The sequence below is a fragment of the Vanessa tameamea genome, chromosome 17 (assembly GCF_037043105.1).
Source record: "Vanessa tameamea isolate UH-Manoa-2023 chromosome 17, ilVanTame1 primary haplotype, whole genome shotgun sequence".
Taxonomy (NCBI): Eukaryota; Metazoa; Arthropoda; class Insecta; order Lepidoptera; family Nymphalidae; genus Vanessa; species Vanessa tameamea.
The window spans coordinates 4156026-4168665 of NC_087325.1; the positions used below are offsets into that span (position 1 = coordinate 4156026).

The 12640-nt window shown below is 32.8% G+C and overlaps 1 protein-coding gene across 2 annotated transcripts in view; it reads right to left on the reverse strand.

Annotated features, from left to right (window-relative positions):
• The window catches only part of LOC113400495 (protein lozenge-like), a 46833-nt gene continuing 34193 nt past the window's right edge, over positions 1–12640 (reverse strand). For both annotated transcript variants that reach the window (XM_026640075.2, XM_026640074.2), the window contains exons 5-6: positions 1421–1552; positions 1–795 (exon numbers count right to left, since the gene is read on the reverse strand). In XM_026640075.2, the coding sequence (XP_026495860.1) occupies positions 272–795; positions 1421–1552 (656 nt within the window). In that variant the 3' untranslated portion in view covers positions 1–271. The remainder of the gene's footprint in view (positions 796–1420; positions 1553–12640) is intronic.

The window sequence follows — 12640 nt, forward strand, 5'->3', positions numbered from 1 at the left end:
TATTTGGTCTCAAGAAGTAGTTGGTATTTTATTATTTTTTAATTTAAAATCATCAAATTAAATTACAATAAAAAACGAAGTAACTTGGAATGTTAATTTATCTTACTTGAATACATTTATTAACACTTATTATCTAATTAATGTTTTACATTAATTGATTTCTAAATTATTTCTATACAATTATCAACTATAACGAGTTTATTTCACATAACTATATCACAATATGTACAATGGAATGTTGATTACTATCATAGAGAGGTGTAGCGAACTGTCAATAGGGTCTCCAAACTTCTTGACTTCCCGCTCCATAAAGTCCATTTTTCACATCGTCGGCGGATTCACAAGTTTGCACTAGACCGCTCGGTTCGCCCACACCGGGTAAATCGGTTGTAATAGAAATGCCGCCATCTATATCATTAATTTTAATTTCACTTGGCATGTATTGTTCGAGGTTGTATTTATCTGATGAACTGTGCAAGTGGACGTGTATTTGATTCTGATTAACAGTTGAGTACGTTAAATTCGGTAGGATCATTTGTGGATTTGGATTTATGTAAGGAGTATGAGATTGTAGGCATGCGGGATTATTATTGATGTTGTTGTATTGGTAATTGTAGCTGTTCGCCGGCCAAGAATTGTAATAATTTGGGTCGTATCTTTGCGTAGTCATTGCAGGAGTGTTAAGGTCGGTGAGGGTGCCACTAGCGCCGCTTGGGCTCCCTTTTACGAAGCCCGTTGAGCCAGACTGAAAGCCGCTGTAGTCAGTCGTATGACCAAGGGGTATTTCAGGAAGGACTGTAATTAAAACAAGCATAAAAAATTAAATTACATTAATTCTGATAATAGTAGTAATGTAAAAGTAATTGGTCCTTCAAAAGATCTTTAGATTTATTTACGTAATTATTTAATTTACTTGAAATATTAATATAACGAAGTTGTTCATTGTATTATTTTATAATTGTTAATCTCATTGAAGTATAGGTAATCCATTAATCCAGTGAATTAATACATATAATTTTATAACGTTAAAAAAAGCAATACTGTAATTGACGTCTAATGATTTCAATCACTTGACGACGCGACGTGATCAAATTAAAAACATAATATTTAAGTGCCATGTTTTTTTCTCTCATGAGGCCTTTATGACGTTCGCAAAAATACGTTACTATGTAGGTAGGTAGGTACTAATTCTTTGGAATAATAAAAAAGGTTTTGATATAAAAAGGAATTAATATGTTATGCTTGATACTTTTTATTTGCTTGACGACACAAGTGGGGAACTAATAGACAAACTGTGACTTTTTCATAGAATATTTTTCTCAGAAAAGTTAAATTTAGCGGTATAGTCAACATTTCCGAGAAGAAATTATTTGATAATGTTTCAATTGCGTTACTGTGCGTCTTGTTTTTCTATAGCTACCTGCAGGTATGTGTATCGTCGGGTCTGGTTTGTAGTAGGCGGGTTGAAGGGGTCCGTAGGACGGGTAGACAGAGGCTGATGAAGGGTATCCCGTGTTCCACTCACTTGCTCCGAGAATGTTTCCAGTGTTCTCTGGAAAGCAAAAAAACGTATTTTGAGTACAAAACATGCTATAATTATTGATGATTACAATATATATTACTCTGTGAGTTATAAATATTATTTTTGTCAATAACAATGTTAACATTATCACAAGCTATGGAATCTTCCATATTGATAATTTGCAAACAGTTGCAAAATGGCTTGGTTTTGCAGCACAAACCTCCACGACTTTATAAAGCGTAATTATAGAAATTTACCTACGTAATAGAAGTAATAAATACGAGAAATTTTATTAGCTCTTTCATTTATCTTGTTTCGCAGAAGTGTATTTTTAAGATAAGTAAGTAATAATTATTGTTATTTTAAGTAATGGTATTCTTGCACCCACGTGCTAATTAGTCATTTATGTAATATAATAAGTAGTTTATATAATGGGAATACATTTAGGTATTTTATAAGTGTGTTAATGACAAGTGACCAAGTTGATAATGTCGGTCGATTATTAAATCAATCGCCTATTGTCAATGACAGGTGTTAATCATGGAGGTCACGCGCGCGGAACTTGTGATCGTTCGTGTTGGGATTGCCGGCTGATTCATACGGTGCAATATATCAACGAAACTTAAGACTGCTCAGGGTGACTGCAAATGAAGTGAAAGCACTTTTAGTTTGTACATTTTTGTTATAAGTAGACCAGGACAGTCTTAGCCCATTTCGAGCTTAGGCCCTTTTTTGCAAAACCCTTTACTTATAAAACAATTATAGGTATATAAACTTTATAAATGTCAAAAATGTTTAAATAAATAAATTATATGTAGCTCCAAGGGTCTCCTTTCCTTATACCAAGGTCCCCTGATAACCTGATGTATTGCACCGTTACTTAAATTACCAAGCCTTTGGGGCCCCCATGAGAATGGGGCCCTAAGCCCCAACCAGTAATTGTTATTTCTAACTTTATTCCTGTTTACAAAAATCGAATTTAAGACCAATATAATTCAATGTATAGTTTTCTAGTGTTTGTATAGTTTTCTAGTGTCTGTAAGTCATACTAATTAAATGTATTATTTTTTCAAGTATTGTATAAGAATTTCCACTGGAGTTTCCAATTAACCTTATTAAGATTATTAGATATTAATCAATTAAGTTTGCACAAATGATACATTTCTTTTAAAATGTTTAAACTCTAGTATCTAGTGATCATATCGAAAAAATGTAAATGTAATTAATTTATGGGTAAACTTAAGCTGTCAGTATTTCAGTATTTGCATTTGATTGATACATGAACACAAAACAGCCTACGTGAACAGTTTACGTTATTAACGCTGTACAACGAACGATTGACTCATTGCTGATAAAACAAATCATTATGTTAATTCTTATAGTTTTGTTCGTCAGCTTTGTATGTATATTCGAGGGCCACGCGAGGTGTGACACGTATACACGCCCTTCGATTAAGAATATTTTAAGCAAATATTTATTTTAAAAATATAATCGTTCGAATTTTAAAAGTAAAATATGAAATAATAATTGGGCGATATTATGTTTACTTTAAGTTCGTATATATCTGTACTAAAATCAAGTAACTCTGTGAGTTACGTCTTCACGCTTAAACCGATGAACCGATGTAGATGAAATTTGGTATGAAGGTAGTTTGAGTCGGGGAAGGACCTAGGCCCTCGGGGGCGTAAAATAGGGGGTGACGGTTTGTGTGCTATAGGTATAATTTTATAAATTTTACGCGTGTAAAGCCGCAGGTTCAGCTAGTAAACGATATAACAAACCTTCACTGGCTATAGTAGGTAAATAAGAGAAATAGCAATATATTCATAATTAATTTATCAATATTGTTGATATGAAAAAAATTTAAAGTTAATATCTATGACTAATATTATAAATTCGAAAACAACTTTGGCTGTCTGTCTGTTGATCTTTTACGGACTAAATATTGTATCCAAATTTATGAAATTTGTTATAAAACAAGCTTGCACTCCATGGAATGACTTAGGCTTATTTTTATGCCTAACATCGCGCAACTTACCCCTAAAACGTGAGCAAATCCGCGGGCGACAACCGGCTGTGTTATATATTCAAAACATATTTATAGTTAGAAATGTTAATAATCTGTCCGTATGTTGTTCGACCTCATCTGTCTTAAGCTTTAAAGTGAAATAGTAAGTAAAATATATAATAGCTAGTTCATTAGGAATGGTTGCAGTATTGTTTGTATTTCTCCAGTTTCAAACGACAATGTGAAAAAATATATTTGTGTTTACTTTGGAGCACGTGCTAATTAAATTACAATTAGGATCCTTAGTCTCGTATATGTTTTATATAAAAAAATATGTTGTATATTTGTTTGAGATTAATAGCATTCAGATACCATTTGACACAAAAGCATTAAATTTGGCAGATATTTATATATTTGTTTTTATACGATAGACTTTATTGAAAGTCGCCGTAACAATGAATATAAATACAAATTTTTACTTTGGCTGTATATAATAATTTTATACAGCTAGTATTATAAACTTTTTCTCAATAACTACTGCTGTTGCACATTGGGCTCGGGATCTGTCTGGAACGTCTGTAATATTTAAATTTAATGTTAAAAGTTTGCGTTGAGTTAACATAGCAAAATGACGCTAAATTTTTTTGTACAAAACTCTAGAAATTAGATTGATCTTGTGATAAATTCGTCCTAATTTCGGATGTTTTATGCCATCAATTTTGATACACTACCCACGATACAAGTTAAATATCTAGTATTGAATAGAAGTATTGAAGCATTGCTGAATTTTGCAAGTGACAGATTTATAATTAGTATACGAAATATTTTTTTATCATTACCGTCTGTCTATCATAACGCGGTAATAACTAAATTTACTTTAATTAGGTACGGTGGTAGCATATACATTAAGTATTTACACAATATTTTTTGTCGTAAATACACGAAATCTTAAAGTAGGTACTAAACTAATTCATGCTCGAATTCTATGTAAACGAAACTTTTCGTAAACAAAATCTCAGAACTATTAGTAGATTCATATATAAATACAATGTCAATATTGGCATATGTATATGGCCAACAATTTCTTAGAAAAACACCTGTTCAATAAAGATATTCTTATAGTGAGGTTTAATACAAACATTCTTCGTTTTTTTTTTGCAATTCGCGGTATACTACTCCATAGTTTTTCGGTTAATTGTTCGATGTTGAGCGTAAATAAAGTAATATGTAATTGAAACGATTTTTTTGTTCGCGTTATAACGCATATAATAATTTATATCTAAGGTCGTTTGGATATAATCGTTTTACGATATGTAAGGAGTAATTCAATTTAAAGTATTAATTTAAATAATTATAATAAACTTGTCTTTACCTTACCGAATGACGCAAACGAAAGGTTCTGGTATTTCCCGTGTTTTAATGAATCCTCCGTTCTAGTAAAACTTAATGTTTGATAGTAGTTAGTTGTAGGACATGCGTTTCTTTTAATATAAAAAAGGAAAAATCCAGTATTCATTTACGCATTAACGAAGAATATTACACGCTCTAAGAAAATTAAAAAGGCATTGAAATAATTCAATATTAGGATTTCAAGTGTTGTTAACATTGTATTTGGCATTTAATTCGTTCTTTTTTAAGGCTGGATCTTAAAAATATTATTTGTGAAAGGTAGTAGAAATATTCTGTAATTATAAAACGGAATAATTTTACATAATTTCCTTGTGATATTAATTTTTCATTGGTTTATTGTTAAAATTATCGTCCTAAATTTTGTATGGTATATCAAACTTTTATCTTCATAGATTTATGTATTAAAAAAAATTCATGAGCCTGGCCAAGTCTCCAAAAATAAAATTAGCAATATTGTCATAGGAAACATTTATGATCCTCAATTGTTTGTAATAATTTACATTTAATATAATGTAGTTTGTATTATTAAGGTCCTGAGGGAACGTTAGAAAATTTACATTAGTCGAATAAAATAACGGATAAAAATATTTCTAAATAGTATTTAATATTGTTCCACTTACTTAACAAGCAGATAATTTTATTTGACAATGGCATAAAATAAAAATAATATATTTAAATATACATATTAAACATACATACATATTAATTATACATGGTGTTCGAATTCATTGAGAAGTGTGAAGTACGTAAGCGTCGTTTGTAAAAATCTGTTCCAATTTTATGTCATTGACGCTTTAACTACTATGTGACTAATAATAATATAATCGTCGTCACAATATTATCTCTTCATATTATTATGCGTCACGGGCTACGAGACGGCTTACTATAATTTATTGGGTTTAATATAAATACTTGTATTTATATGGTAAGTTATACGTAATATAATAATAACATAATGGTAATATACGTAATGCTTTTAATGTGTTTTATTACATATGAAGACACATTTTTTTATATCGTTTTACGTGTCAAGTGATCACTGTCGCCCATGGACCTACAATATGTGTTGCTAATGCGTTGCCGGCCTTGAAGGAATCTGTATACTCGATAATGAAAACCTCCGAAAGATGATTTCGCAAACTGCAAGGGACAAAAGAACTCTACGCACAGCGCTTCCCATGAATGGGTGGGAAGGGGTGGTTTTTAGAAAAAAAAAGAAGTTTAACGCGAAGAGAGTTCACATGAGTCTCATTCTTATGCGCGATCGAGACTTACAAAAGTTTCCACGGCTAATTTTAGCACGACATCACGACCTTCAAATGGAGAACCTAATGACTCCCACAAATCATGTAAATAGTCTTAAGACTTTTGCTCTGGTAATGTGCTTCTTATTTATTCTTCAAGTTGTTCGCTTTGGGTCCTTCACTATAAATTGCGCAACCCAGGCACGATTGTTTGTGCTTAGAGATTGAAGCTCTTGCACAGAATACATCGTACCAGGGATATAGCTATAACTATATTTATATTATATTTATAGCGGTGTTTTCCGAAACGGTGGCATTTATGCCAAAACACCGCTGGGATTCTCGCAGTCCATCCCAATCTTCTGACTCATAGTGCCACACGGCGGCAAGATGGCCGAGATCGACTGGGCAGCACAATAGGAGAATGGAAGGAGGGAATGTTCGTACATTGGTCCCAGACAATTAAATTGAATATTTATATATAACTATAATGTAAAATCATATTAAAGACATTTCATAATATATTTTTTTGTTACATAACATTGTTTTTCACTTTTAAATCTTAACAACTGTTATATGTGCTTCTGTGAGTGAGTAAATTTCTGCACAATTTAAGGGCATAGGTTTGCGTGGTTTTCTCAGCGTGGTCCGTGGTACGTAATCCTAACCATTCATTGGGCTGGGTGTTAATTCGCCTAGGATCACAAACTCCGGCCTGTCAATTTTGCCATTACTGCTGTCAGACTTGCTTAGGCATGCGAATGGTCTCTTACTCCAAGGCTGTCGAGTTGTTGATATCATATATTGTCCCTGACAATTACTCACACCATGTTTGAAGGTATGTTTAAGTCTGTACCCTGAGTATTTAAGGAACGACATGTTATCACTGTTAAGAAAAATAGGCTGGCTTTGCCGTCTTAAGGTGATGATTGACGGCATTAAAGTGTGAATGTTTGTGCATAAGTCCACTCTCATTATTATAATTGGAAATGGATGCCGCTCAATAAAAACCTTATTTATAATTTTTCTCATAGTCATAGACAACATTTCAAGAGATGATACAAGTGATGGACGTGAAGGAAATAATGGGTGGTATGAAAAACAAAATTAGTGGTTCCAACAGTGTAATTGTCATAAAATGCACTTGAAGTTACTAGGTGGGGGACGGAAAGGCACCCTCGTATCAAAGATACTTTGCGGACATATATGCACGGTAGTAATGATCGAGAGTCAATTGCTTGGGCTACTCGCCTCTTAAAAGTTGCTATCTAAACAGCAGAGGGGAGCAGTATTCTCCAGCTCGTCTTTCAAGTTTTTTAAACCTTCTCCCCACGGGTAGAAACGGACTTAAAAACGTGTTATTGTCTGATGTATTATAAGCACAAAATTCAAGTAAACTTATTGCGATACAATTGTTTTTCGTGTAGCCTTAAATGTTATGACTATTATTATATAGTCAATGTCTGATATTTCATCATCGCGTCCTGCGGTAAGATTCGAATTTGTACTTACAGAAAAGCTGTACTGGTTCCCATACAAAAACATAAATTAAAATAATAAATAAGTTCCAGTGATACAGAAGACAGACAGGTTATTTAATTTTGAATGTATTATGAAAAGACAAGCATTGTATTCCGTAAGGTTGAAAAATTGAAATAAAAGAAGTGTAAACATATATCATAACGTGTAGACGTGTATACGTGTAGTGTGCAAACAATCTTATATATGTACATAAATATAAGATGTTTAATTTTGACAAACATTTTATAAGCCGTGTAGTTTAGTATTTATACAAAGTTTAATCGAACCGACCAACTTAAATACAGTTCAGCTTGAGCCGTAATTGAAAATGTATTAGCGTTTATGAAAAGTATTCGATAATGATTTTCACGAGCGTCGAATGCAGTCGTGCTCGCAGCTCGCTCCGAAGCCGAACAACCCACTTCATTTTGCGGTTCAACTATCCACTGTTCCTAATTTTGTGCGCTCGGACATGAAATTAAAATCGGGTTAATGTATAAATGAGATATGCACTTAATAAATATTTAATTAGGTGTCTAAATAAAAGCGCTCGGCGCATTCGGGTTGCGGTTCCCGATAAAACGTCATGTAAAATAATGTAGTTCGTGATAGAGAAAAACCGCGGCTCTTTGTGTACCTACATTATATAATGTGCATCTACCCGCAATATTGGCAAATTATGTTTTATATATATGTCACTAATTAATTTGTGCTGCCGATTGAAAAATGTATTCCTGTTACAATAATAATAATTGCTTCATTTAACCGGATCGGTCGAATTTCGTGGTATTTTTATAGATTATGAAATCCTGCCGTGGGGATAATTACTTCAGTTGGTACTTGGTAGTTATGAAAGCAGCTAGCTGTTAACATACAGTCATAGGCACGGACAGGGAGCCTAGGCCTGCCGCTGACGTGGGATAATTACCGCCTCCCCTCGGACCCCACCCTGTAGGTAATGTCACATTAACACCCTCAACGCGTGGAACTGTCAAAACATCCAACGGAGCTGTTTAACGAAATTGCACCGAATGGAAACGATTAAATGAAATTCATTTACAATAAATACGATACTTTCGAAAACACTCCATTATGAAAAATTAATATTCGTAAGTTTGCTGATCACACTGTAGCTATAGTACAAAGTTACCGTCATATTCGTTATGTGGCAGTAATACGGCCTTTTGTATTATTATAAAATTATGTAGGTATATTATTCCAGTTAATAATTAGTTTAGGCAAATGTATCGTATTCTTTTTTAATATCAAAATTCAGAAGTATTTTCTTACGATAAGTTTTATTAGGAGTATCTAAAAAAAATGATATCTAAATTTTAAAGCTATTTATATGATGTTATAGAACCCTAATGACATTAGAGTTCTATAAAGCGGGGGATATTTATCCAATTTTTCAAGTTTCCAAGTGCAAAAGATTCTTACAAAACTATGTTAACCTTAATTTCTGGTATGTTCTGTCTTCATTATTTATATTTTTATAATATGCTAACATCAAACATCTTGGGAATAGACGAGAGAAAACTTCTTTGTCTTTAAAATCTCTTAGAAAATATTATTATATACAATGTTTTCGATGAAGTTGAAAAACATTTATGTGACTACAGACGACAACTACTGAGTGAAAACAAGTTAATAATTGTAGTCATGAATATAGTTTGTTCGTAGAGCCGTTTTTCTCTTGTTATCATATCGTGTCAACGTTTTTTCTTTTTTGTTTAGTATAGCAAATGTACTTGCAGTTATGTACACGCATGTTTTAAATGCCGGCTGCCTTAGAGGATCTGATAATTATCACTATGTACTTGGTATTTTAAGGTTTTCTATATTAAGTATATACAGATCGTAACATAAATGTTCCCAAATCCAGGCCATACGTATAATGTACGATCGTATTATCAAACTGGTGTTCCGCTGAAGCATTGTTGTTTAGTAGTCAAATAGTTATTTATGAGCAAAATTACAATAGGTCGTCTGGCGCGTCGCGTCGAACGCAAACACATGAAGCAATCAAGGGCGTTGATTAGGGCGGCGGTAATTAGCTTCCTTTGATCAGTTCTTGTTACACACATTTCATGCAAACTTTGTGGTAAATTACTAATATTGACCTAAATTACCTTTGATATATGACTGATAAAATTATATGCAAGTTAATGCAGCTAACAAAATGAAACTATGTGGACGTATTGGTGCCCTTTGGGGGTAAGGCTGATTCGAAGGCCGTGATGGCAAACGCCATGACGGCTCTCCATCACAGCTATGTACTCCCTTGTGGGTAGCATGTACTTAATAGGTTGTTATAAACTATTATAATAAAATAAATTCTTTCAATAAGCTTTAATGGCGAATTTTAATTGTCGAAATTTGCTAAGCATATCGTCCATATTTGTTTATTACTAAGAGTTAAAAACAATAAAGCAAACATCGTTAATCTCCTTGACTGCAAACATATTATTTATAGAATTTATCAAGCTGCGTATTAATATTCATAATCTCAATCGTGAGCAATATTACTTGTAAAGAAGCCAACGTAACGCTTACAAACTTGAAACTACTGTCCACTAACAAATATTCTTCGACGATATTACGTTATACAGAGGTATTTTAAAGTAAATAATAATTTATCAGTTTATCTATATTTAAATGATAAGTAGAAGTATACCCAATGTCTCTATATTTTTATTAAGAAATAAACATACAATAAAGTTATTTTACTTCGTACTTAAGTACTTCGTTAATCTTGTTATATGTTCATCGGTAAACGTAGAACTGAGTAGACTCATTGACTCAGATTCTCAAGGTACGAAATAATTATACGAATTACATATTAGATAAATTAGTCCACGGAAAAATTACTTGGTCATTGCGTAGTACGAGAGCGCCATTTTAGGATATATCGTCCTTGCGCTCAACCTACGCTATGATTTATTAATCAAGTCAAGTCGATCTGAGAACTGTTTTTCTATTTGATGTCATATTGAGTCGGTTACATTTTACATTACATTAGCAGCCTGTATATTTCCCACTGCTGGGCTAAGGCCACCTCTCCCTCTGAGGAGAAGGTTTGGAACATATTCCACAACGCTGCTCCAATGCGGGTTGGTGGAATGCACATGTGGGAGAATTTCGTTGAATTTAGACACATGCAGGTTTCCTCATGATGTTTTCCTTCACCGCCGAGCACGAGATGAATTATAAACACAAATTAAGCACATGACAATTCAGTGGTGCCTGCCTGGGTTTGAACCCGAAATCATCGGTTAAGATGCACGCGTTCTAACTACTGGACCATCTCGGCTCTTATTGAGTCGGTTGCATAGTTTTTACTCAAAAATAAAATTATACTGAATTACGACATTTTAAATTGAAGTATAGAGTCAGATACCACATATTAAATGCTCATTATATTGTACGTCAGTGACATGATACATTATGAGTAAAAATAAAAGAGTAATGCCAATAGCCGCGCATACTTCCCTGAAGCTTTATAAATCACATGAAACTCCCATAAGAATATTTCTCACCCCTCGCCCGCCGAGATTCACTCGTTGTTTTGTTAAGTTTTTGTTACTGATCATTTACATCGTAACGCGGCGTAATTCGATACATCCTGTGCTTGACGGCCCTCGATGAAGGCTCGATTTTTATTTTAAATTCCCAATCACAATAATCCTTAGCTTTTTTCGATATTTCATGGTAAAAACAATTTATAGTGTATACAGTCAAAATCTGTTATAACGACATTGAAATTGAAGGGACTACTCATATTTAGTCGTAAAAACTGATGGTCGTAACAACCGGTGATGCTTATATTTTTATGAAGTGGTATTATTGAAAATGTAGGTCATAGGTATTAATGGGCAAAATATATAAATTAATGAAATTAAATTATATTTCGTTTATGTCAATCAAAACGTATACGTATTAAGAAAGAACAATGTCATTTTCCTGTATGCATAAAATCTGTAATTTTAGTATGGAACACTTCTGTCTTGTATACACATTTTGTAATTCACTTTGAAGTTTAATCAGCGTATCGTTATAATTTCCCTGCATGTGAAACTGTTTATTAAAAAGAACAATCTTGCGTAATACACTAACAACATTGAGACCATCATTCAAAGTTGCCACTGTAATTTGTTCATCAGTTCGTCATTTTCTTCTTCTTCAGCTGGTTGTTCTACAGATATAATTCATCAAAAACATTAGCCAAATGTGGTCGTTTAATGCGGTATTTCGTAGTAAGCAATGTCGTACAAAGCAATATTTTTGATAAGACAGTTATATAGCATTCAGCCGGGACCTTTGATTTTGGTCAATATAACCGATATGTTGTTCTAAACGATGTCGCCATAAACGGTTTTAACTGTATTTGATATAGTTATTTTGCTATACAGTCATGTTTATCATTGTCGTCGGAACTAAACCAACATGTAAAATTTCAACTCCGTAATAATAGGATGTTGTTCGAATTCAGCTTGCAAGATTTGACCTAAACAAACTAATATTGGAAGTTAAATAAGCTTGTAATAAAAGGCGAAATATGCCTGCACTATTCTAATTCATAACATCTATTTATACTGTATTTCTTGTATATAAATATTGTTATTAAGACATTAACGTCACAACGAAAACTGTGTTGCATTATTTGAATATGAGATTCTTTTAATTGCGATCCAAAATTCGATTTTCAAATAGAATACAATAGCTACTGGCTACACGATAGTTAATGTAAATTTATATTCCATTAAAATGTGTACATACTTACTTGGCCTGCATATACTACAAAATTTGTTATCTAAGTCATGTTAGATTAGGAAGAAAATCGTCGCTTTATTAAGATTTTAGTAAAAATATAGGTTATATATTAGTGTTATCAATGGTCGAAATTCGACCATCACAATTTTTTTAATTATTTTT